At 40.3% G+C, this 27968-nt stretch overlaps 1 protein-coding gene across 1 annotated transcript; it reads right to left on the reverse strand.

Annotated features, from left to right (window-relative positions):
- Positions 1-6: 6 nt before the first annotated feature.
- On the reverse strand, positions 7-27968 carry alx4a (ALX homeobox 4a). Its single transcript, XM_012850701.3, has 4 exons — positions 27011-27968; positions 13726-14045; positions 8221-8349; positions 7-5187 (listed from the first exon to the last, which is right to left on the reverse strand). Exons 1-4 carry the CDS (start codon positions 27360-27362, stop codon positions 4867-4869), a joined length of 1122 nt encoding a protein of 373 aa, XP_012706155.2. The 5' UTR covers positions 27363-27968; the 3' UTR covers positions 7-4866.

The following is a 27968-nucleotide window of genomic DNA, read 5'->3' on the forward strand; positions in this document are numbered from 1 at the left end:
TGCTTCTTTTTTTTTTTACATATTTAAACAAGTTATTTGCAAATGGCACCCAACCTCTATTATTACTGTCAAAAGGCTTTTTCTAAGAACTGAAAGTGACAAGTGGTGTTAGGCCTTGTATGACCTCATCCAAGTATTTGGTTCATTGAGCAACTTAATGGAACAACCACCAGTTACAGACCAGGTGCTGCAACTATTTATTTATTTAAATTCTGGCAACAAAACCTCTGTTAGGAATTGTTTTTTTTGTTGTTTTTTTTATAAGAAAATTGCCCATAGCTTGATATTCGTTCATGAAAGCAATTGAAATATACTAAACTTTCTTTTTAGAAAGTTTTATACAAACTCAAATGCATGCTGTCCTTTCAGGAGTTAAAAATGTGATAAATTACCACATATAAATCACGGGAATGCTAAACTGATAAAAAGTGGCCACATATTTGACCATTTCTTAATGTTCTGCAATGAAAAGAATGAATTCCCACTTCTGAACTTAGCCTCCTTTCTGTAAATGCTCATGGATTATCTCTTTCTCCTTCTGCTCTTTGTCTTCACTCTTAAGAACCTTCTACTTCCTCTGTTAAACTGTATATTTTAACAATGAAAGTTAAACGTAACTATTATTTACAGCACATGAACACTGGTCTACCTGCAGGTATTTCTGTCATGCTCTGTACTTCGGCCCTGTGAAATAGTCAACTCAAAAGTAAAAAAAAGCTAATTGTGTTTTGCTTACAAAAAAAGACTACAGTCTAAACTTTTTTTTTTTTTACTGCTGAAATGGTTAATGCTCTTGAATTATTTTTAAGAACACACTCTCTAATATAGCCAGGGCTTTTCATTAACCAGTAAAACGTAATGCCCCCTTTAATGGACAGAAGATGGGATTAAACAAACTTAAACCTGAAAATAAAAATTCTGAAAGCTGGCCTTGAAATGGAATTTAAACTATGCAGTCAAGGGGAAAAACATTATTTTCTTCAATTTCTTGGCAACAGTCATCAAAAACAATGGTTACGCAATCGAGTACTAACTCCTGTGCATTGCGTGACTAAAACAGACAAGAAAACCTGGAATGCCAAAAAGCTGTTTTTTGGCAGTGCAATGCAATAACTATGTAAGAAGTGAGTTTGATTATCAAAACCATAGAAAATGGCTAGAAATGAGCTTCTAAATGAAACTAATTTGATATTTGTTTGTTGTATTTGTACCTTTGGTCGTACCAGACATTAAGATCAACACAAACCTTAAGTAGACAAGGGTGGTCTAATACATTTCTTCCATGACTGTAATTGGGACATATATTTTAGGATGATCTTTACTAAAACAATTTGACTTTATGCAAGTTTATCCATGCTATTTCTCAGTCGCATACACATAGAGCCGTACGTATGTCTGGATATGAATCCACTTGTTTAAATGACCTACAATTTCCAGTTCACTGTTCTTAATCCCCATAATTCTCATGAAAAAAAAAATCTGGGTATATATCACCATATATTTATCAACCCTACGCGAGTATGCCATCACCTTGAATGCCCATAATGAACTCTCACCAAGGTGCAATAACTTATAGAACTTTAATCCGTCAAACAACACAAGCGAGGGCAGATTTCTTAACTCAAAAGGCAGCTTAAAGCTACAAACATGAAAAAAAAAAAAAAAACATTTTAGAGAACATAAGCCAAGAAATTCTTTAAAACACAATTATACACCTCCAAGTTTAAAAAAAAAACAAAGTATATGTTCAAAGTGTATTTGAAAGTACATTCAAATACTTGATAAACGGACTCAAAACATCAACCAAACGTCATAAAATTTAAAAAACATTTCCAAGCGTTAGGACAAATGTACAACAATGCACCAGCAACATGTATTCATCACACGGTCACTCCTATACTGATCGCTTGACTTCAGTAGTATCAGAAACGGAGAGTATCAGGGGAAAATGGTGTCATTCATGGCAGACTTAAATGCAGCGCACAGGGACAAGGTTTAATAAAAAATATTAATAAAGTCTTACAAAAAGCTAAAACGCGGAGTATCTGTTCTGTAAACCTGAGCATCTCCGTGCTGGCGTGCTCCGTGCAGATGGGCGGTGTTCATTAAACCAGAGACAGACGGTCCTGTCCATCCCGACACACAATCCGCTGGCCTGCAGCCTCCACACGGCTCTGCGTTAATTAAAGAGCCTTCCTGATCCGGCCGGGCCTTCGGACCCTGGAGCTGATGAGGGGCTCCGGCTCGGGGGACCGCTGGACGTGGTGGAATTGACCCCCCGGGAAGAGGCGCGGTGCGTCGTGTGATATGGGGTGAATCTTTTGAAAGCAGATCCGTGGCAGCTGAGAGTGAAAGCATGTGTGAGGCATGTTTGTTTTGCATTTGCCCCCTCGAGCGCAGCTGTGTGCACTGTCCTTTTCCCAGAACACCGGAACACACAGACGCCCTCGCAAACTCGCCCTCCGTCCAACCCCGCGGCCACACCACAGGGGGCCCAAATCTCAAGAGGAATACACACACACACACACACACAACTTGTATTTGAGTTTTAGATAACGTTGATGATTTTAGGGAGGGGGATCTCTGCTGAATGGTTGTGGCCTGCAGGTCGCTGCTCTGACCAACCATAAGAGGAAGCGAATAGGATTCAATGTGGGAAAATCCTGCTGCAATGTTTCAAATTCACTTTTTGAGTCTCTGATGAGCTTTGTTTTGCTTTAAGCCTAGATCAAGCTTTCAGTTGCAGGAAATATGTACATATATATGTATGTCCTGACTGTTAAACTATATGAACGATATGCTGTGTGAAATGAAACACTTGGTTAGATCCAGCTGACATTTAGTGCCTCAAAGTAACAGACAAAAATGTCTCAAATGATTGAGAAGATGGAAAAACCCTATTTTTGTTTGAGTTTTTCAAATAATTATGGTAAATTATGAATTTCATTCAAATTCTTTTCAACAATGGCAAGAAAAAGAAATAAAAAACACATACTTAGCTTTGGCTCGATTACGGATGCTTTACCGTCCTTTAGATTGTTGAAAAATAATTTTTCACATAAAAATGAAATGAGCTTCTTTTTGTTGTTTTTTTTTTACAATTTCCAAATTAGGTATAAATGGAGACGTCAGGCCTTAAGTCAATCACAGGCAATCAGCCGAGATTTTCCTAACCCCTGGTTGGCTCTTGCGGTGGGCCTGTTGTGTGAAACAGGTAACCCATTATCAGAAACATACATCTGACAAACACATAACATCAAGAATGACTGAAAGTTATTTAAGCAACTGTTGCATGTTCATTACCTTTACACAGTTTTCCAATGAGGCCATTTTATTTGAAGATATTTTAGGTTCTGTGCTTCTTTTCAGTGGCAACATTCAGAAACAGGACTGCTGGGCAAACTTTTTATGGACTTAGGTGAGCTGTTTTACCCTCCTTTGTTTTTTAAACACGTAACTAGTACACCTGTTCTAAAACTCTACCAGATCCCCGGTTTATCTTGTAAACTTAGATCATTTTAACCCCAGGCTTCCTTCATTAGACGGTTAATTGCGTGGCCACCTGTCTGTAAAGATGTTTTTCAATCAACAAGCTTGAAGCAAGAACATTGATGCTTTAAAGGCTTTGAAGGGAGAAACTAGACAAACAAGAAACAATGTACACCATGTGTGCTGCTGCTGCTGCTTCTTCTGAATGACTGAACTGCTTTCGACAACCAAACACAAAGATGTTAAAATTCAAATAAGCGACGACAGCCTTTCAAGGCTTCAATGGTTCAACACCCGCTTTGTAATCTGCTTCAGTCTTCCCTCTTTTACGAGACGGCTGCTTGTTTCTGGGTTATGCCTGGCAGTCTGAGTAGTGGGCATTTCCTTCTACTGAAGCTTGTGAGACTAGCAAAGCAAGCGGTAATAGTTAAGTCCCCTCGTTGGAGAGACTGTCCTTTCTAGAGACAGAGGTGAGTCTGTTTCGGAGGCCGGCTCTCCGAGGCTCTCCGGTCCAGAGAGCAGCAGGCCCGCTGTGCGCCTCCTCTCACGCTTCCTCCTCTACCGCCTCTTCTCTGTGGGCATCGGCAGGCCGAGTCACTGCAGCAGGTGGATCTCCCGTCTCCGATCGAACTTCTCCTGGCTTTTAAACATTTAAAAGCCAGGGCTTTTAAATGTTTAGGGAGCAGCAGAATGGCGTCGGAGTTGAGATTTGCCTAAATAGTCGCTCATAGTTGCTTATTTTATCGGTTGTGCCGAAAAGGGAGGGACGTCTCAACGTGCCGGATGGTTTTCTGAAACTCTTTTCTTATTTGCACCCCCAGTAATTCGGATAATAAATATGTGAAATGTGTGCTGATGCTAAAAAATACTGCTAAAGGGGGTAAAAAAAACATGTAGATAAGCGTTAATACTGAATTTCTGTTTGGTTTGTGTTTTTTTTACTATCTGTAAAAGTAAAAACAAAACAAAAAAAGAATTTGGAAGAAATAAAACCCACAAAAAATAAGAAAACCACAAAATAAAACAGCACCAAACTACAAACCACATCCACTGAAAGCGACGTACAAGTAAGAGTCAATGAACTTGGGCGATTAAGTGCATGGGATTGTTTGAATTCCCCCTCTTCTGTCTTTTTATTAGGACCACACAGCATCTTCATTTTTAATTATTTTTTTTTTTTTTGAACAGGCACAGTGGTCTCCTCCAGCAGAGGCACTGAAACGTGGCAAATCGTCGTCAGTCATCTCCTATACGCACAATCATTTTGGTGCAGCATTTATTAAGGTAGTCACTTTTTCCTGCGGAGTTTTGAATTAGGTGCCCCTCACTCCTTGCTGGTGTTTGCGTAAGATCCACCATCCTGTGTGCGTCGACGCATCATGTTGCCCAAGAAATGGCAGCGCTGTGCTCTTTGGCTTTCATACGCAAAGCGGCGATACTGGACGATTTGCGGTCGGGGTCTAAGTTGAGATCGTAGGTGTTGATGCCGGCAGCCATGCCAGGAGATCCTCCGAACAGGCTGCCCATGTGAGGCTGTCCAACGTGTCCCCCAGGGCTGGGGACACCCAGGAAATCGGAGACCCCGCTGGCAGAGTGAGGGTGGGGGGTCATGCAGGTGGCCACGGTGTCGCAGGGCACGACGCAGCCGGGGACAGGAGACGCTGCGCTGCTGCTGCCGATCCAGGAGGGGTTCTGGATCTGAACACATTGTTAAGAAGCAAAGTTAAAAATAGAGGTTTTATTGTGCATAAACAACATTTTTAAGGTATTGATGAGTCATTGTAGTCAGAAAAAACATTCACAAGTCTTTTTGGGTTGTTTAGCCCATTTAGCAATTATCAAAAATATATATATATATATATTCCACGTCCCAAGAGCCAGCTTCTGCAGCCGAGGATCGGAACGCCAAGGTCCCCGCCCTCTACTGCCACCCGTTGCACAATGCACCCGACCCCTTTGGCCCCTCCGACAGGTGGTGAGCCCATTGGAAGGGGGACCCATGTTGCCTCTTCGGGCTGAGCCCGGCCACCAGACGCTCGCCAACGTGCCCCACCTCCAGGCCTGGCTCCAGAGTGGGGCCCCGGTGACCCGCGTCCGGGCGAGGGAACACGAGGTCCAATGATATTACTCATCATAAGGGGCATTTTGGGCTGCACTTTGTCTGGTCCCTCACCTAGGACCTGTCTGCCTTGGGTGACCCTACTAGGGGCTTAAAGCCCCTGACAGCATAGCTCCTAGGATCATTGGCACACTCAAACCCCTCCACCACGGTAAGGTGGCAGCCCAGGGAGGGGCTGCCACCTTACAAGCGGATACAAGCGGCTGAAATGAGTTTTCTCCGTAGTGTGTCTGGGCTCTCCCTTAGAGATAGGAGCTCAGTCATCCGGGGAGGACTCAGAGTAGAGCCGCTGCTCCTCCACGTCGAGAGGAGCCAGTTGAGGTGGCTCGGGCATCTGGTTAGGATGCCTCCTGGACGCCTCCCTGGTGAGGTGTTCCGGGCACGTCCCACCGGGAGGAGGCCCAGGGGAAGACTCAGGACACGCTGGAGGGACTATGTCTCCCAGCTGGCCTGGGAACGCCTTGGGATTCCTCCTGAGGAGCTGGCCCAAGTGGCTGGGGAGAGGGACGTCTGGGCCTCCCTACTGAAGCTGCTACCCCTGCGACCCGACCCCGGATAAGCGGAAGAAGACGGACGGACGGATATATATATATATATATATATATATATATATATATATATATATATATATATATATATATATATATATATATATATATATATATATATATATATTATATATATATATATATATATATATATATATATATATATATATATATTTCAGTAATACAATTAAATCTAGAATATACAGAGATGGATATATTTTTGATGATTTTAGGTTACAACGAATGAATACCAACATTTAAATATTACATAAGCCTTTTTATTGCCGCAGTGTTATGTCCTTACAAAAAATGAGGAAGGGTGCTGACCTGACTGTTGCCCAGTGGTCAATCAGCCAAAAGACATTACAATAAGTAGCGGCTCACAGTGTCGTCAAGCATATTACTGGAAGGTGGAGTGGAAGGAAAAAGTGCAGCAGGGACAAGCTTGGCCTTGAGAGAATTCAGAAGGACGTTTCTTCGGGACAGGGATGATGGTGGAGCATTTGAAGCACAAGGTCATTCATTGAGAATGTATCTGCTCCTGTCTGGAGCTTCTCTATGCTGACTTGATCAACAGAGAAGAACCTGTCCAGGGGACCTACTACCTGATTTTTTTTTTTTTTTATTGGTGATCCAGAGACATTTTGTCCCTGGTGGGGCACTTCTTATGGTGCCTGTATATTGGAAGTTCACTGGAGAGGTTTGCACTGGTAAAACTCCCAAGAACAACAACGAGAGAGTATGGGCAGGGTATTTTTTTCTCCAGGCCTGTTATCAGCTCTGAAAGCTGTTCTTCAGCCTCTGCTGGAGGGTTGTGGTGGGATGTAAACACCGGCCAGAACAAATGAAAACTCCCTTTGTAAATAAAAAGGTTTATAGTCCATAATAAATTACTCCAGGTGAGGACTACATGTCTTCTGTAACAGCTTGACAGCAGTACGACAACCTTTGTTTATGTGAAAGCAGATTTCGCCTCCTCTCTTTTTTATCCTGAGAGCAGCTGGAAGCCTGGAATCAGACGTGTGCAGTCCAGGGTGTGTTCACCAAGCTCGGTTTTGGTGAACCAGAGGACACAAAGTGCTCCAGACGTGAGAAGGAGCACTTTGTCTATTTTACTAGCTAGGGAGTGGACATTAGCCTGGTGGATTGAAGCCTGGGGTGGGGGGACTCTCCATTGCCAAGGCTTCATGAGTGTGCCTCCCTGTTTACCTCATCTTCATCCCTGGTAAGTCACACACAGCACCACTGGGGACCAGGAGCTCAGTGAAGCTGGGTCAATGCAAATTGAAGATACAACGCCCAGAGAGGGCTGGCTGATGTTAGGGAGAGCCACAAATGTAAATGAACTGAAGGCTGCCATCAAAACAACCCGGGCTTCCTGACACCTCAGCAGAACCACAGGCTGATCACCTCCATGCAGCGCCGTACTGATTCAGTAATTCATGCTGCAGACCCAACCAAGTACTGCGTGCATTTACCAAGTATTTGAACATACCTTTCAGCCAATATTCCTACATTATAAATCCTTTTGCAATGATCTTATGTAGTGTTTTAGTTTTCTGAGAAACAGCATTTTGGGTTTCTTTTTTTTTTTTGGCAATGACCCATAATTACCAAAATTTGAAATATTTAGCTCTGTGTAATCAACCTATATAACAGATGAGTCTCACATTCTGAATTGAGTTACTGAAATGAATCTACTTCGTGACGATATTATAATGTATTTGGGAGTACCTGTAATGATTTTTGAGTTTTTTTCTTTACTGAACATCCTTTTTTTTTGTTTCAAGACCACTTGTTTAATACAAAAGAGTGAAAAAGTGATTTTTTTATTATTTCATTATAGTTATTCTCATCTTATTCTGTGTCAAAGCAGGAAAAGGGACTTGTGAGCCATTCAAGCAAAAAAACAAACAAACACACAAACAAACAAATCCCTCCACTGCTGACTACTCTTAATATGTAATATAAAAATCCCTTAAGAACATCCCTACCAAAATGGTGTTCCTACCAATCTTTTTGAGCTGTGAACATGGTTTAAACCTTAAGGTGTTGCTCCTGTACCTGTGCGTAATTCTCAGGACGCGTTAGAAGAGGCAGCTCGTAAGCAGTTGAGAAATGCGTTCGGACCTGCTGCATCTGACCAAATCGCTCCCTCTTTCTCCACTTTGCTCTCCGGTTCTGGAACCACACCTGCAAAGACAATTGAACCAACTGTCATTAAATTGGAAATTAAAATCAAAGGTTTACAAGTCCGCGAGGAGAGCAGCCCAGCTTTGAAGTGGAGCGACTGTCCGTGATTTTAAAATGAGACTGGCGCAGGAGACATGGAGTCTTACCAAACTTGAACACACTTTCACTTAAGATCTAAGGCAAATATGTGTATTTAGATGTTTTAATTGGGAATCTGTGCCATAAAGTAAGGCCTCCAACTTTAGTGGGAACCTACCATCGCAGAATTGCAACTCAGAGCTGCATAAGTGTCTCTCAGAGGCCGAAAGCTGAGGTGGATGACTTGTAAACAACGAGCTACAGACATTCCTGTGTAGTGTTTATGACTCTACAATCATCTCACCTTCGCTTATTTACTTTCTGACCATAACATGTGCTTATTCTCTTCCATAATCACCTTTGACATGTAAATACGGCTGTGTTTATTGCAAAAAGTAGTGTGTTTGACTTACCATTAGAGAACCTGAAAGTAATCAAATTGCATTTTTTGTCTTTCGCTGCAATCATCATCCAGCAGGGTTTTTTTTTTTTCTTACCGGATCTAAACACATCAATTCAGACATTTGGTTTTATTCTCTCTTGAGGATGTTGATGCTTTTCTTTACATTTGTTGGACACAAGTCAAACCTGGACTAACGTTTCTGTGTGGCTCTTTCCTGATAACCATGCATCTGCTCTTTGCTCACACGCCTCACGGACGGGGCAAAAGGGGAAATTGAAAAGTGAGATGGGATTATAATTGGTGTTTGTTTGGATTTTCCCTTTTAATTTCCTGAAGCCTAAAACTTCTGGCTTTCAGACACTGTCTCATTCTAAATTAAAGAGGCACGCAGATTTGAGCCCATAATCCTGCTTTCCTTGATGTTTGATACGTCTTCTTTCGAGCTCAGTCATCACCACCCAGTCTGAGATGGCTCTCTGAAAAAGGTTTCTCTGTGGATTTATTGTAATGATCGTGCATGCCACCTCCTTCCTCAAACGCTGTATCCGCGAACATCTCAGTGTTTGCCCTGCTCCGAGTCTGTTGGCTATTATGCGGCTCTAACATACTTCTGTGTTGCACACACCGCCTCGTGACAGTAATTGGTAAAGACCTTGACAGCTTAAGTAGCTGGTAGACTCTCAATGAGGCTTTATTTATGTTACTGCCCCAGAGAGAAAGAGCAGAGAAATACCAAACTGGCCCCGGCAGGAGGCTGTACGGGGGCTGAAAACACTTTGAAGTGAGAGCGCGGCTCAGAGGATTGATAACCCGCCTCGGCTGTCACTCATTTCACCTTCTAAAACCAAGTAGGAGGGGAAAATGGGGGCTCCTGAGCTTGGCTTCAGTTGTCTAGCTCCCATAAATTCTAATAATACAACAGGAACATGTTTGACCAGTGTTTGTGCTCATCAGGGGCAAGTTCTGTTCTTATTTCTCCAGAAATATCAGGACTGGAGATTGTATTTTGCCTTTGAGGTCAGCGGAGGATCTTTGGTTAGAGAGATACTATGAATGTGTTACCTGCTTTCATTTAAATCTCGATGGAAATATTGTTTAACCAGTCTGCCTTACAGCAAACCTTCCTGTACTATTTTTATTCTTTAAATAACCGTTTGTAACAAACCTTTATCATAAGAAATTCTGCAACTGTTTTTTTTTTACTTTACAGACATCTACTTTATCCTAGGTTTATCATTGTAAATCTCAGAAGACAATGGCAAAGATAAACTACATTTACCCTGGATACTGTTATTTCATCCTGTGTGTACTGATGCCAGAACAACAAGAGACATTTTTCTTTGTTCTTTTTTGTAAGTCAGAGGTTTCCATAGCTGTCCTTGGCATTTGATAGAATAACTTTTTGAACAAACATTTTTGAGGGAACTTCCACAGGCTTCTAACAATTGTTTAGTGCGACTTTGGCCCATTCCTTCTTACAGAACTGGGTTATTCATTCAGCTCTGCCCACAATTTCTTTAATGAAAGATGTGGGCTTTGTTATTGGCCACTCTGAAATACTTTGTTGTCCTAAAGCCACTTTGTAACTAATCTGGTGGAATGACTGGGATCAGTGTCCATTTTGGAAGAGTCATTTGGATCCGGGCTTTACTTCCTAGATGATATCTTAAGGCGTTACTTCAATATTTCAACATAATGTGTGTGTGTTTTTTTTTTAAGATACCATCTGTTTTATGAACTAGTCCCCTATGTAAAGCATCTTCACAACATTGTGTGGCCTCAACCTGCGTGCTGTACCTTAAAGCCTGCAGGCTTCCTCCTGTTTCTGCCAAATGTAACAAGGTAATTATGACCAAACCCTTGGGTTTTAGGTTTAACAAACCACAAGATACGGCTCCAAAAATCATCCCTGAGCCTATTTGCAAACAGTAATCAGCCTTTTATTTAGTTTTTTTTAATTATGGAGTCCTTCTTGGTGAGTGGCCTTTCATCCCATGTTGGTACAGGACTTTTTTCCCTGCAGATAATGACGCTTTCTTAGAGTCTCCAGCAAGCACAACATCTCCATGGTCTTACGTGCATATGACTGAACAGATGAATGTACTGTAGCACCTGCAGGCATCCATGTAATTGTACCTGAGGATGAAACAGACTTGCTGAGGTGGACAAATTTCTTCTTGATATCTTAAGATATTTTTTTTTACATGACATCAAACAACAAAGTGTGTTTGAGAGAGCGCCTTAAAATACACAAACGGAGCGACTCCACTTAACTCAAACATTGTGAATTAACCCATCAGAAGCTCGCAAATCCTTCAATCATCATCATAAGGGCTTTCCCATATTGTTTAAAGACATAATATAAGAGCATCTAAAAATATAATCTTGCTCTTTTTTTTCTGGCATTAACAAACAGAGTTACTTGTGGTAATCCTAGCTGTGCTAAAACAGCAAAGATTAGTCAGATTTACTGTAAGACATGGAGAGAGACCAGCTTTATTAGTAGCACTTTAAAATTTCTGGTCTAAACAATGACTTAAAATTAAAAATGAACATGATGTAAAAAACTAATAAAAAATGTTGTCATCGCTAAATGTTTTCATACGTTTTCACATTCTGTCCTAGTTCAACAGATAGCTTCACACGATGTCTCGCCTCTTTCTGAGCCGCTCTGCCTCCACTGTATCTCTGTGTGGGGGAGGGGGGGGTCAGCATCTCGTCTTTCATCCGTAAACCCGCGCGCGCACACCTGTGTTTCCCTGGTGAACTCCACCTCAGATGCCGTCTCGCCTCTCTGGACTATCAGAGCAGTAAATCTGAGCGATGCTGCTGAGACCTCTGATCTCTGACCCTCACATGTAGTGTATGTGAGTCAGATCTGAATTCACCTTCTTCCTTTGAAACCCTGAGACTAAAACAGCAAACAACTGCAAGCCCTGCCGTTGTTCAACACAAGGTCCCCCGTTAGTTGGTGTGCACGTACGTTATCAAGAAACGGTTGAGGTCAGTTTGCTTAAATTTTTTGCAAAGACTAAATAAATAAAATAAAAAGTAAAAATCAGTATATTTGAAGTATTGCTTTTATCAGCAGTTTCTTTTCTTAACATCACTTTTACTCCAGATGCCGACCTAACCGTAGTTGGGTAGTAACTAGTTACATTTACTCAGTTACATTTACTTGAGTAACTTTTTTAACAAAATGTACTTTTAGGAGTATGTTTACTGCACTCTACTTTTACTTTTAAGTATCGCTAATCTTGAGTAAAATTTCTCGCTACTCTACCCACTGTGAGTAACTTCATGAATGAATAACGGACTTGTTTTAACCAAAAATGCACCAGAGAGACAAAAACCAAGAGTTTATGTTAAAATGAGACTTCTTATTTGCACACATGCAAATAAGACATAACATAATTTGTTATTTTAATGTTATTTTCTACCTGCTGAGCTCACTGAGCCATTTGGAGGTCATATGAACATACAATACATATTGTCAATGGAAGAACTTTGCACAGTTCTAATATACTGTAAATACATTGCCTGCTGTAAGTACTGCTTTCAAGTTTAATGCTGAAACAATGGTTTAGAAAAGTGTTTATTTTGTCTTTAAAATACCAGAATTTGCACATAACCTTATATTTTTGTCTGTTCAATTACATATTTTTTAAATATTAAACCATCAGCTGTCATGATTAATTACTCAGTACTTGAGTAGCCGTCTTACTGAATATTCTTTTACTATTATTTGAGAAATTTCTTGGCTGCCAGCTTTTTACTTTTACTTGAGTAAAAATATGTTAAAGCAGTGCTACTCTTACTTGGGTAAAACATTTTTTGGCAACTCTACCCACTTCTGAGACCTGATGAGCTGTGAGTTTGTCCTCTGGTGTGTGTGAACTACTTGAGCGGAGCACAAAACTCCGTCGTCTGGCTGACAAGACATCTTATGTCTTTTATCTTTTTAGCCTGAGCGTTTAAGGGGGCTGCTGGGAGAGCTGATGGCCATAAAGCTGCATCCGTCTGCAGCAGGCTGGTCAGCGATAGCACAAACTGCAGAGCGGCATGCCTTCAGACTCTGGGTTGAGTTACAGCCCTGGAGGCTGAACAGATTTCCTGTGTTTTCAGCTCATCATGTGGAGGATTGTGTTTTTTTACTTATTTATTTATGTATTTATTATCAATCTCTTATCTCATCTGAATTGACACTCATGGAAAGAGTATAGCCATAATTTTAAATATTAGGTTTGCTTTAGTCAGAACTCATAGTACGGTTATAACGGTCCAACCAATGGGAACCCATGGGAAAGGTTTCACACCTCCTGGAGACCACAGCGGGGACACATTCTTGTCTGAACGGGACTTTAATGAAAGAAAAACAAGGCAAATCCAGGGGCTTTGGTCCTCATCCACATGCACCACACAAAGGCATGGTGCAGATACGGCGGAGGTCTCTCTCACTGCTGTCTGATGCAGAAGGTGCATTACAGCAGTTGTGACCAGTTTCTGAGCTAATTGAGCCTAAAAGGTCAGAGCGGCGCTGCGGGCCTCCGTCCAGAGGGAAACTGAAAGGGAACGATCGCACAGTTTCAGGAGAAAAAAAAAAAAACACTAAACTTTGAAAGCGCAAAGGATAAAGTCATCAAGACAATTCGTAGGAAAAACACAGCGGAGCCATGTGTCGATGAAAGTCTGCTCTCTTTACGCTGCACATATGAGGCCCAGGCAGCTCAAACCTCAGCACCCCCCCCCCTGGGCCCCCTGGCCTCTGCAAGCTCCCACTCCCCCACTCTCTCTCCCTACTCCCACATTACCAGATAAATCTCTCATGTTGTTCTGTGAGCGACTTTATCTCTGCAGATGCTGACGGATCCAGGGATGGTTTTGCCCGGTCTTACCTGCACTCGAGCTTCCGTCAGGTCAGTCCTCAAAGCCAGCTGCTCCCTGGCGTAAACGTCCGGGTAGTGCGTCTTTTGAAAAACCTTCTCCAGCTCCTCGAGCTGGTAGCTGGTGAAGGTGGTGCGGTTGCGTCTCTTCTTGCCCTTGTTGCTTTCGCCGCCGTCAGCTTTTTCCAGCGGACTCGCCAAGTCGTTGCTCGGCGACCTTTCCGAGGTCGCCTTGACACCTTGATCCTTCACAGCCAGGTATCTGGAGTCCATTCCTGGTGGATCTGGGTCCGGGGCCAAATCAGAGTCTGTCAGGCCTGAACTGTCCTTACCTGCAGAGAGAGGAAGCGAAAACGTTTTTTGCTATAATGAAACATCCTTTTCGTAAATCTGCTATCATCAAACTGAAGACAAATGAGGGGAAAAAAGGGAAGCAATAAGGAATGTTATCACGTAAAGAAAATAGGGTGTCGTTTTCAGAAGACAGGAAAGGTGCAACAGGATCCATGTGTTTAATATATTTGGACCTCAAAGGTATTTTCATTTTTTAGGTAACCTTGTTGGCCTAGGGGTTGAACGAAAAGTGCAAAAGTTGTCAGAGAGATTGAGTCCCTGCTGATTTCCAGCCAGATTTACTGATTGTAATTCCACGTCGGTATTCCCCATGTTTCCCATACATCTGCTCCTCTGCTCCTATTCAACAAAGCCTACATGTTTAGTGCCATCCTAAAACTATCAAAAAGTTATTTTCTGCTGTCGTTTCTCAGCGCTTTCTTTGCCTTGGCTCACTTAAGAAAATCTGCTGAGTATTTTAGTCATAAATCCAACAAAATCTCCCCAGTGTGATATATTTGATCTTGGGCCATTTTAGGAGATTTTCCTCCTGGGAATAAACATGGATCATCCTATTAGTTCCATCCAGTATCAAACAGAAGAAAACAAGGGGCTTTTTTTGAGCAAACTTCCAGTAACTGGCCTCTAACAGAGCATTCAGAACTGATGATTTCTTTGTTGGATCAATATTTTTATTTATGAGGTTTGACGGGGTGGAACAAAGGAATTTCACACTCTGTGTGATGCAGTTTTGTTGTGAAATGTGTTGGTGCACAGCGTTGAGCTGTGCTTCCAAAAACTGGCTGCTTAAACTGCTGGAGCATTGATTTTTTCTATTACGTATGACTGAAAGTCTCAGGTTTTACTCCCCTAAGACTTCTCAACCATCAGCCTTGTCCACTAAAAGCCACTCTCATAAACACCTCTTCTTTTATTCTCCCTGCTCAGTTGCTGTTTGCGAGTGCAAAATGTTTTGGAGCGCAGCGTGTGGCTGAAAAGTTACATCTGCAACAAGATTATCACAAATAAATTGCTGTTGAGTAGCTTCCAGAGATCCAAGAACAATAAAAGCATTTTTTGTCTGCCTGTCGATTGTGCTCCCATTTGATTTCTTCATGGCTACAGTTTTACTGTAAAACCTCAAGCAGCTCTCTGATCATAAATTTCCACAGTTTTCCCTCTGCCTGTTTTCTGTTGTGAACCGGCTGCTCCTTTCCAAATGTTGCCTGATCCAGCTATAAAAAAAAAAAAAGAAAGAAGGCACTGCTAACACATCGCTTGGAAAAACACATTCCCATGTAGGACTTGGGAACAGGCTGCTCTGCGAGAGCTGTCTCACTCAGTTTCAGTAACACGGTACTTTGTCAAGTTATTTTTTAGGACTGCTGAGGTCTAAAATTCATCCCCTCATCCTAAGATGTATCCGGCAAAAAGTGGGAGATGTTTAAGAGCCACTAAAGTACAACAAGTGTGTGAATTTTGATCCTCTTTTATTTTGAACAAAGAGGCTTAAAGATAATAAAATTCTGCTTAGTTATGAAGGTACCATCTAGTAGATGAATATGTGTACGTCAAAGTCTATATTATATATTTTCAATACTATCATGTGTAGTTTAGTCCAAGATTCCTAACCCTGGCAGATTTATGGTTTACACCATATAGTCTTAATTGTACCGGCACATGTTCTTCCAACTAGCAGGAATATTAAAATGAAAATTGTTGATGCGGTCCAAGCTGGGGCTCGATTTAAATCTGATTGAGAATCTGTGGAGGGAGCCAAAGATTAGGGTGATAGCAAGGAGCGCCTCCATCCTCCTCAAAGACTTGGAGCTCTTTGCAAAAGATAAATCATCAAAATACCAGTGGAAACCTAAAAAAAAACAATTAGTCTGCAATTCTAAAAAGAGTTTGCTTGATGCAATGCCAGTAAAGATTTTTACACAGATTTTTAAGGATTATATTTTATATTATTCCATTATATTTTTAAACAAAATATTAATTAAACTTTTTTGTTGAAAATTGATAATCATTTTATATATATTATTATTTTTTGATCAGAAACCAACTTAGAAATAAACCAAGAAAATAATACCTAAATCTGCAAGGGAGAATAATAATTTTAGGCCTAACTTTATGTATTTTTTATTTTATTTTGTTTATGAAAATTGGTGTTTTCTTCAAGGTGATGGAGTGTCTGGAAGGATCTTTAAACTTTCAAATCACATCATGTCAGATGCCATGGAGTTCCTCAAGGTACCTTTCTGGGGCCTATCTTTTTACACCGTGGACCAGTCGCCAATCCATCACAGGTCGGAACATAAGTAGTCCTCTTTTATTAACTTTCTGACAAATATTGTCATGGTTGAGCGATAGTTTCTTCAGCTAAATTCAGAAAAAAGTTAAACTTTAATTATTGCACGAGATAGTGCGATTTCAGTCTGAATAATAAGTCTAATTTTTGATTACGCTTTTTTAAAATCTTAGGGATCCCTCAAAACTCAGGTAAAACAACACTTTTATCTTCAAATTACTAAATTACTGCAATGGTTTAATTGTGTCAATGAAAAGAGGTTAGTTTACCCTCGGGTAGCACAGAATTGAGCAGCAGGAGTTCTAATAGGCTCAAACAGAAGAAATAACATAGTATAATTCCTGTTTAATGCGGCTGCTCTGACTGCTGGTTAGTTTTAAAAATTATTCTAAAATTTTTTGTCTTTTTGTTTTCAAAGGTCAAAAACATTTCTATTCCAAGAAGTTTTTTTATTTTATTTTTTTAGCTTTTTATGACTATTAATGACTCTTTTAAGAAGCAGTTAAAAACTTTCTTAATTACAAAGGCCTTTTGTTGAATGTTTATTTTTATAGTGATATTATTGAGATGTTATGCTATTTTTAATATTTTATTTTAATTGTTGTACTGGTTTCCTGCACAGCGCTTTGTGATTGCTCTATCTGTGAAAAGCACTCAATAAATCCTTTATCTACTTATTTCTTTTTTGTGCTGTATGTCATTTTTGGGTTAACTTGTCTGTGAAATGTGCTTTAAAATAATAACTTTGACTCATTTACCTTTACCTCCACCCAACCAGAAAATTTGAAGAAATTACAGTTTTGCCAACTGGCACAGTTTCTGTGGATGTTTGTTTCATGAAAGCAGCACCATTGATGAGACAATATGGTGACGCTAGAGAAACGCAGTTAGGGTGGAGCAGAACTGAAGTAGTTGTGGGAAAGAGGCTCACCCAGGCTGTCACCAAGAACCCCCAGTGGGTCTGACAGGACAAGACAACAACATGCATGATTTCAACTAGTCAGAATAAAAACCCTTACTAACTCAGGAGGTGTGGAAGAGAACTGGACTACAGTGGGTTTACATAGAGATTTTTTTCTGCATGTAAAAACACAAAAAGTTGAACAAGCGGAAACCTTTCATTTTTACTTTCTTCCAATCCCATTATACTTGATATTTAAAAATGGAACAGATTTATTTAGAAAAAATCTGCTATTAGTTTACATTATTTTTCACCTTTCATTATTCATCTAATCAATTTTATTTTGTAATATATTCTGTTCTGTAAGATTATACAACTTCCATGGTGTAAAAAATAAGAATTATGAACACAAGCTTTATCCTATTGTGAATTTTCTCTAATCTACATAGGGTGAAAATTATACATGAAGGTTCCAATAACTAAATAAACTTCCTACAACACTGGTTTCAATTTGAACAACAAAACAACAGGGTTTTGAACGTTAACAAAATTGCTGGTACAATTCTGACTAAATAGTTCTTCATTTGTCATGGCATAATTGGTTGGGTTTATATTAAATGGTTGCTCTCATGGTGTGGACCAGGCTTTCAGGCATAAAATGTAGAACCAGTAGTAGCGAATGAGGTTGGGGCTATTATCAAGGCTTGGTGTTAATCTACTTCTTCCATTCCAGAACCACTTCTGATGTGTTTGGAATCATTAATCTCTTGAGATAACAAATTATTTGCTGGAATAGTAGTGGTTTGGGTATGTCACACGTAAATTATCAGTGTCTCTTCCCCTCAGACACTCCTTACAAGTTATCTAGAGGCGCCCTGCTTGTGTGGTACAGCTGGACATCCAGAAATCCAGACGTAACTAAAGCTGAAGGTTGCTTTACTTTTATTTTATTTAGCCTTTCAAAAAGACAGTAGAACCTGATTTCAAGCCTCTGTGATGAGTAAAACTCTACGACACAGTTGGAGATGGACTCCTGTTGCTGACCAAGTTTTCCTATTGTGCTTGATGGGGGGGTGGGGGGGTGGGGTGTCATACTGCCATTACATCATATTTCCTTTGCTGGAACTCGTGGTCCCCATGAAGCACAAGCACTCAGGGTCTTTGAAATCACGAGGCCTCTCTCTGATCAAAGGCTTTTCTTTAACCAGCATCACTTGTTTTTTTGGCAGGACTGATACTGCAACAATCTCCTGCTTTTAATCAATTCAAAGTCACTAATGATATTCTTATGGCCTCAGATAATGGATTTGTGTCTGTACGTGTCCCGGTAGATTTCAGTGCCGCATTTAATACAGTTGATCACAATATTCTCTTAGAAAGGCTTGAACATGCTGTATGGATTCAGTGAATGGCACTAGGATGGCTTAAATCAGCCTAGTGCTATTCATTGTTCAACAGATTCCAGTTTGTTCAGGTAAATGATCAATCTTTTTCAAACTCCAGGGTTACTAATGGAGTTCCACAGGGTTCAGTGCTTGGTCCTATTTTCTCTACTAAAATATGCTTGAAATAGGTAAAATTATCAGATGACATGGGGTAAATGTTGATGATACTCAGCTTGTATGTTTTTCCATCAATACTGATTAATCCAATCAGTCAGGTAGACTACAGGTATGACTTGAAGACATAAAAAACTGGGAAAAAAATGTCTGCTTTTAAATTCGAAGAAGACATAAGTTGTTTTCTCTAGACCAGGGCATTTGAAAAAGAAGCAATCATTTAATCTGAATTGCAGTAAATTGGCCTCTGGTTATAAAGCCAGTTTTAATAAATAATAAAACCAAAGGCTTATTTTTAAATATAATTTAAATCCAATATTAAACAGGTTTCTAAAATTTCCTTTTTTGTTTTACCACCTAAATATTGTCAAACTTACAAATATCCTGCCCAGAAGTGACTCTGAAAAACTAGTCCATGTGTTTGTTACTTCAAGAATGGACTTATAATTCTTTACAGAAGTCCACACAGCACAGTTAAAAGCCTTCAGCTGATCCAAATTGCCTCAGAAAGCTCTGACATAGATTACAACTGAGAAATCATATTTCTCCTATTTTAGCTTTTCTTCATTGGATCCCTGTTAACTTCAGACAATACTTTAGAGTAATCCTTCTCACATATAAAGCATTATAATCAAGCTCCATCATATATCAGAGCCCTGATTACCCCGTATGTTCCTAACAGAGCGCTTCGCTCTCAGACTGCAGGTCTACTGGTGGTTACAAGAGTTTCTAAAAGTAGAATGGGAGGCAGATCCTATCAGGCTCCTCTCCTGTGGAACCAACTCCCAGTTTTAGTCCGTGAGGCAGACACCCTGTCTACTTTTCAGCCTGACTTAGAGTAGCTTGGGTTATAGCTTCTCTGCTAAGTGCTTTGGATGACATATGACATTGTTCCCTCATTCTACTTTATTCTTCTATACTCAGTTATTTCAACTTTTCACTTTATTTTCTCTCTCTGCTTTTTTGCTTTATAGTTGCTATGTCTGGCTCGGTGGTTTGTTTAGCTGCAATACCACTTTTGAGGGGTACTACTGATGACAAAGAAATGATCTTCTCCTTCTGTAGACGATACACTTCACTCTGAATTTTAATGTTTAACCCTGTTTGCAATCCTAGACGTAGCTATTGGCCAAGCTTTTATTGCAACTAGACTTAAAAAATGGCTCAGAACTTATCCGTGTAGTTGTGTTTCCTTCCTGGATGAAGTCAATGAAATAGCTAGTACTCCATTTACCTTTTCTCTTTTTCACACATATAAAGTATTCCTGGATCAGTGCCTCGTGTATCCTGGTTCTGCTGGAGGCTTCTTCCTGTTAAAGGGGAGTTTTCCTCTCCACTCTCGCTACATCCTAGGTATGAGGCATTGCTGCTAAATCAACGACACAATGCAAGCGACAGTCCACTGTTGCTAAATGCGGATCCAGGAGGACTCAACACTGCATGTCAATGACTCGATGCAGTCTCTTTAGATAGATTTTTATTACCAATCTATCTCCATCCATCCGTTCATCCATCCGTTCATCCATCCGTTCATCCATCCGTTCATCCATCCGTTCATCCATCCGTTCATCCATCCATCCATCCATCCATCCATCCATCCATCCATCCATCCCTTCGTAAAATGCCTTCAGATGACATGTGTTGTGAATTGGCAGTATATAAATAAACTGAACTGAATTCAAATCCATCCCAGGTGAGACAGACATCAAAACCGTTCTCTTGCAAGGCATGCCATATGTATGGAAAGGGTCAAGATGCAATCTCTGATGAAGTCAAGTTTGGGCATGTTTGGCTTTTCATTTCTATACATGAAAGACTTCAAATGTAGTTCACCAATAACAATGAGGCAGAGAGGCATTAGAAGAGGTACATCCAATTTAAAATGTTTGTTTTTTTTCCCAGCTGAAAATGCTGCACATCCTCTTCATTTGTAATGACAGAAAGTACAGTTTTCATTGCAGTTGAGCCTACAATTACCAAGGCCCCTAACCACAAGTTGCCTACGGATCTGTGTATCGTGTATGAATGTATGTGTGTTGATGAGTGTGATTGGGGGAAGGTAAATAATGTAAAGCACTTTGAGTGGTAAATAGGACACATAAATTCAATCCACGCACAGTCTATTTACAGTTAGATATTTACAATTAGTGTAAAAAACATGCTGAGGAAATTTTACCCTTGCGTACAGCATCACTGTCTGTTTCCAAAAGCAACATTTTATATTAATTGAACCAATATCCTTGACTCACAATACAATGCTATGAGGTTGTGGGGATGTGAATGAACAAGTCCTTATGGGCCTGACGGTCAGAGCGGTCCGGACAGGTATTACAGCTGCAACATCAAAGTGTAAGTTTAACTGGCTGTAAAGCAACAGGGCACCTTCCCTGGCTTTTTACTGACTGCTCTGACTGGGGTCAGCTCACAGTGTTAAAAGGAAACATTATAAATTACTGACCAAATATTGACAAGTAGAGAAATTAACAACATGCTTGTCAAACAGGAGAAGACACATCTGAGGTTAAAGGGGCAAAAGGAGATTAAAACGAGGCAGAGGAAATGCATTAAATCTATTCTGTGATCTTTAAGATGCTAAAAGAACCAGAATCCAGTCTAGAAAATCCTATGACTTTAATAAGATTTTATTGCCATTATATTATTATGACATTATTAAAATCAGTGTATCTTATTATTATTATTATTATTATTATTATTATTATTATTATTATTATTATTATTATTATTATTATTATTATTATTATTTATTTATTTATTTATTTATTTATTTATTTATTACTGATTAACATTATTATTACGTTTTGTAATGATTGTTTGTTTTTTGGCCACTTGAGGGCGACAAAAGCTGGTTGCAACGGCAACTTTACATCATTACAGCCCTGGTAAAATTATTACATTTAAAAAATAAGACAGCAACATTAGATAAAGCACATGGGAAGTTTCATTATTCAGCTGAGATATTATCCCACTGAGAGGTATAACTGCAGCATTCATAACTAATTCCCCTGCCTCTCCATGTGCAGTCTGCACCAACTCTTTATGACCTTTTAAAAAATAGTCACTAATCTAATTATGTTTCTACAACTTGTTCTTTTAAAAATATAAGAAAATTATAACACTGCTTGGACAGATTAGTGTAAAAATATACATTTTGATGAAATTAAGATTTGAAATGTCTTTCACCATTGCTGAAAGATCCTATCAATCTCTTTGAGTTTGCAATCTTTAAATATGGTCAGATGACAGCAAATATCAGAATCCAAATTTTTCAATAAGGATATTTTTGCCTACATTTACAGAAATGCAGGCATTATGTCCAAAAATGCATTGTGCAAAACGGCATAATTTGCTGTAAAAACATTGCATCTTTGCATTAAACGTGCAGTACGAGAGCAAACTGAGTTTCTGACAAAAACAGAGCAATGGAAAACATCAAGCACTTGTTTTTTTTTATTCTTTGTACAACCAAGATTGTTGCAATATTTGAAAGAACAATAATGATTAATTAAATCCCAGGTGAATACACACACTCTTTCTGTCTTGCAGTGTCCTTTCGCGTGTTCACACCAGCATAATTTAAAATATTTTTGCTCATGAAGACCTTGCAGCATAGCATAATTGTTAGCATCTATATTTTTGTAAAACAGATCGCTGCTTGACCGTGTTTGTGTTTGATTGTTTTTGTTTATGACATTGAAAAGCATGTTTCTAGGTAAACCGAGACTAGAAGATAAACCACTTAATGAGCTCAAGAACCTTAAACATCAATTTTTCAGGGCACTGTTTCAGGGGAAAGTAGCAACTTCTACCCGTCACCTTCCTAAAGGTACATGTTTTAAAGTTAGCACTATTGTAAAGTGCAGTTCAAAACATGTAAAAATCCACAAAAAACAAATTGAAACTAATATTTATCTATGAGTTTAAATCCAGCTGGCCATTCACAGACATCATCCTCATAAGTGATCTCAGTTAAACCCAATCACTAACCCCAAGTTATTAGGAAAGTGTCAGATATAATGACTAAATAGAAAGCTTGGCAAGTTTGTAATTTCTCGTGGATCTTTCCTTTTTTTAACCACATACAAAATTCGAAAAAAAAAATAAAATAAAAATAAGATGGGAACTTTCCGTAAAGTAGCTTTACACGTTTTTTTGCAAAATCCCGCAGTCGTAGCTACAATGCTAAACATTCGAAACGTATTAGCTTTGTATGACTTAACTTTGGAAAACCCACAATGCTGCACATAAAAGAGTTAGCCTCGCAAAGCTCTGAGATTTTGACCTTACTTCACACTGAGCGCTAAAACATTTCATTCGCTCTGTCTGCTTCATCCAGTCCTGCTTCTGTACGAGACTTCAGTTTACATGACACAGCGTCAACGAGACCAAAGAAACCCGTGGACTTCACGAGCTTTTTTTTCTGTCCGGCTGCTCTCACTCGCCCGTGCAAACTGAGCCTAATGTAAATTGTCCTGCCAAACTTTAGGCTAAATGGTAAAATGATCCTGAGTCCTTGTCATCTCCACTCATGTCAGGGACTTGCTGAAGCGTTCCTCGGCCTTCCGGCCCGCGGGGCTGGTTCCCATTACGCCCTGCTCCAACCAATCTGTACAGACGACTGTTATCAGCGGCTGAAGTGGTTGTGTTGGGTCAAAAACGGTGAGGGAAACTGAAAACCCCGAAGAGTGACAAAATCTCACAGGATGCTGAAATCCCATCTAAAATGTTCTTTAACCGCCTCTCAAGGCTCTGAAGAACAAAAACATCCAGCCTGCAGGGATTATCTGAGCCAAACAGCTAAATAAGAGCTTTTATTTATTTACCTTGTGTTTAAATTGACATCCCTACATGTCACATGTGTCAAGTGATCGCAAGCATAAACCTTTTATGACAAGACCCACGATTTAACTCTTGAAGCATGGTGTCCAATGCCGAACGCTGCAGCGGGTTTTACTTTGACACCAAAAGAGTTTCAACCTGGGGTTTGAGACAATTTTTTTCTGCCGCATGCACAAAGAAGGACTCACCCTCTTCTCCAAACAGACCAGGGGCAGGGAAGCTGAGCTAAAGGTCAGCACCCGCAGACACCGAGAGAAGACATGGAGACATCAAAAGACATCTCTGGAGATTCACACGGATACTGAGGTGGCTGCATGGAGACTTAATGAACAGTCCACAGTGCTCCAATCATAAATTACATTTGGAGTTTACATATTTTTTTCTGAAACAGCACATTTTTTGTGCAGAATTTTTGTTATTTTCAACATAATTTTTGTTTTATTTTAAAACTAATATTCAAATAACTCGTTCTACGGGTCATTAATACCGGATGATGCTTTTGATGCCCTGCATTTGTCCAACCCAGTGTTCTGTGTGTTCTCCACCATGCATCTCCGTCTTCTCTCTTTTTAATTCAGTCAGTGTGTCAGCTCACCGAGCTCTCTCCCCTCTCCTTGGTTTCACGCAGCAGCATGACTGACAGCCTGCTGGCTGTAAACAACATGTCTACTGACTCAAATGTAGGTAAATGTTTACTAAACGACCGTACTGCTTTCTGTCTACTAAAGCGCCCAGGTCAAAGCTGACAGCTTGTTCTTTATACCAATCAAAGATCTGCGTTTAAATGACCTGAGCCTACCAGGCTGCAAATTACATTAGCTGAGCGCATCTTTGACAATTTAAACCTTCTCTGCCTAATGTACAACTTTGACAAAGGAAGTAAACCCGCCATGAGAAACATTCAAACGTGTTCCAGTAAAAGAAAAAAAAAAAAAAAACAGGAGGAAACATTTATCTTTTTTTCTTCTTCTACTAGTATAAGCTCAGCATGTGTTACTCCTGCCTTCAGCTCAGTTGGAAGTGAGTAAAACCCTTCAATCAGTAATAATTCAGAGCAAAGCAGCATCCAAACTGTTGCTGTTACGTTTAAGCCGTCACGTGAGCTGGCATTTCATTTTATCTGCGCGTCAGTGAAATCATCCTAAATGCGCTTAAAGCAGGAACTGCTCTAATCCAAAAGTTTGAGGAGGCACCAAGGAGGAGGTTGGTCAGTGCAGGGTCAAGTCAGTGTGAGGTGGGGGGGGGATAAAAAGCAAACAAAGAAGTTTGACATCTGAGTCGTATTAATGGCTGAGTTCCTCTGTCTTTAGGGCCGAGATGTTTTGGCTTTTTTTCCCCTGCCTCTTTTACTTCATGGTGAATCTGGCCATTAAACTGTTTTGCTGTAAAACAAGAACGCCAGATGAACCAAATTCACGTATTATATATATATATATATATATACATACACATATACACATATATACACACACACACATATATATATATATATATATATGTATATATATATATATATACACATATACACATATATACACACAAACACACACATATATATATATATATACGTGTGTGTAAATGTGTGTAAATGTGTGTGTGAAATCGATATGAAACAAAGCAACTGAAAGTAGAATTTCTATATAATTTGAATAATATTTCTCTCTTATTTGTTTCAAATAGATAAACGGAATACCTTTATTTCCAGCTCATTTCCCTGTTTGTACCCACACCCCCTCCCTCCATCTCGTATCCTGAGCGAAGTGTTTACGGTTTTTCAAGCTCAGCCTAACAAGTGTGCCTCGTTTACAACGTTATGTAAAATTTTACTTCATCTCTTTTTACCGGATCTATGTCAGGGTTAATGGGTGGTAAAAACTTAACTGCCTGGTTTAAGAGACCCACATGAGCTGAAAAAAAAGACATAAAAATAAGAATTATCTCACTGGTCCTGAAAAGATGGAGCCGTAAAAAGCTACCAGGAGACTGAACTGTCAAAACATCTTAAAAGTGCTCCTCAGATTCATTGCAGCAATGATTAATATTGCGGGTTGGAGCGATTGCTTCGTGCGTAAAAGCTGCCCACCGTGTCCAAAAGCGTCTATTATTGGAATTATTTTTAGTTCCGGAAGTGGAGCTTCTCTGGGATTTTTGTTATGTGCGCGTCAGCTGAAAATATCGATGATTGTAGGAAAACCTTTTCTGGGAACGTGAACGCGCAAAGACGTCCATCAGAAAGGTTGCAATCCTGTCAATAGAAGCTCTAGCTCTGTGAATGAAAAAACACCTGAGCGCACAGTTTGTGTTCTGTATTTAGCTGCAACAACAGATCGTTGCACTACTTTGTGTGCTCGGTGGACGAACACCAAGTGTGGTGTTTGTAGGTTTGTGGCCTGTTGTGAGTACTCCAGCAAATAACGAATAAAGAAGGCGACGTTCCACCGAAGATTTCGTTTGTTGCCCAAAAGTCATAAGACAGAACGTAACAATTTTTTTCTTGAACCTGATTACAGATTTCTGTTAGTTTTATTATTTGAAACAGAACATAATACAACAAATTATGTGTTATTCATAACAAACAGTAAAAAAAAAGAAAAAAAGAAAAAAAAAAAAAGAAAAGAAATTAGAAGGTCTTGCGCGCATTACCTTAAAAATAATTTAACCGTGCATCTCGTTCCGGGATGCCCAAAACCTTAAACATGTTGGTTATGTGTGTAAAAAAAAAATAAGAATCAAGTTTAATTCTCTCTCTTATTTGTCAACAATTTCAGCAGCTTCCCTGGCGCAAATTAATCTAACTGGGCCCAATCAGGCCAGGCAAGGACGCAAATATTATCATTTTAAAACTCCCCACGTGCGCTATCTGAAAACCCGTTAATTTAATTGTCCGACTCAGCTCCAATTTTGAGGATTGTAATGCAGATTAGCACATTAATTGCGCCCTAATTTGATTTTGATGTCCAAACAGACGATTTGACAGTTTGAGGACAGGGCGGCAGCGCGGGTTCACAACCAGGCTTGGCGCTCAGCTGCTGCGGAGCTATCATCCTTCATGCGCGCTGCCGTCCTGCGTGCTGCTGACCAAGATGCTCTGGGAGAAATGGCAGGAAGCGGATGCGAGGGGAAATTTATTCTCAAAAACTTTTTTTCTGAACATACGACGCAACTTTTTGCTCCTGCGCTTCCTACCAAGCCGCTGGCTGACAGCAATCCCCACGACTAGGTGAGCTTTTCGGGTAAGGCCACGGGGTTTAAGCTGTTAATTGTCAACTCTACTTTTAATAATTCTTTCTCTGCCTTTCGTCTTAATAAATACAGACCAGTGTTGCTTCCACTCACCATAGCACGGGACGAGCGCTCCGTTGTGTCCTCTCTCCTGGTGCAGTTTGTCCTCCCCGGGCGGTGTTTTGCAGGGGGACCTCTGCATGAAGAGGTGGTATTTGCTGAAAGAGCCTTGCCCAGCTGCGGCGGCATCCAATGATTGGCACTCCTGCTGGAAGGGGCTCCGGGACTTCTCTCCGTAAGCCTGACCTTTGCTGGACAGGAAGGCGATGGGGCTGTATTTGGTGTCACTAGCTGGAAATGTCCTAAAGTGGTCCGTCTGGTGATCCCTACCTTGAGCAGCAGAGGGGCTATAATATGAATCCATGGACGTCATGTCGCTGTATGGGACACAGGTCTCGGCGTTCATGCTTAAAAAAAAAGAGTCAAGCGGAAAAGAAGACCAAACCTATTTTTTTTCTTCCTTTTTTCCCCTTTCCCCTCCCTCTCTATCTCTTCTCCAGAAACCCCTTCCTCTCCGTCTACCTCATTCAGATGAAAACGCACACGCACGCAAGAACGCACGCACGCACGCACGCAACGACTGCAGCCCGCAGCAGAACCGCAGCTGGGTTTGGTTATGGAGCGATTCAGATCTTTTCCAGGAACCACTGCCGTTGACCAAACACTCCGAACTCCCCCTCAGGTTTGAGTAGAGTTACACAAACCCCCGTCTCCCCTCAGAGGATTGGACCCAGATCCCCCGGCCTCAGGACGTCTCCCAAGTGATTATGCCGATGACATGAACGAGTTAGGTCGTTTATTTGCTAAAAAAGTAAGGGGGGAAATAGCAAAACAGGGGCGTGGGGCTCAACTCATGACATTAATGTAATTTGGGGATGAATAAAAAGCGACGGGTGACGGACAGGACCGGGGCGGAGAGAGAAAGAGAGAGCGCAATTTTACGCTTCATTCGCAATGGTTCATCAAAGGCAAATTATCCATATTCGGCCGTCTGTGGCTTCTGAATAAAGCT

Source organism: Fundulus heteroclitus, unplaced genomic scaffold (genome assembly GCF_011125445.2).
Source record: "Fundulus heteroclitus isolate FHET01 unplaced genomic scaffold, MU-UCD_Fhet_4.1 scaffold_38, whole genome shotgun sequence".
NCBI lineage: Eukaryota > Metazoa > Chordata > Actinopteri > Cyprinodontiformes > Fundulidae > Fundulus > Fundulus heteroclitus.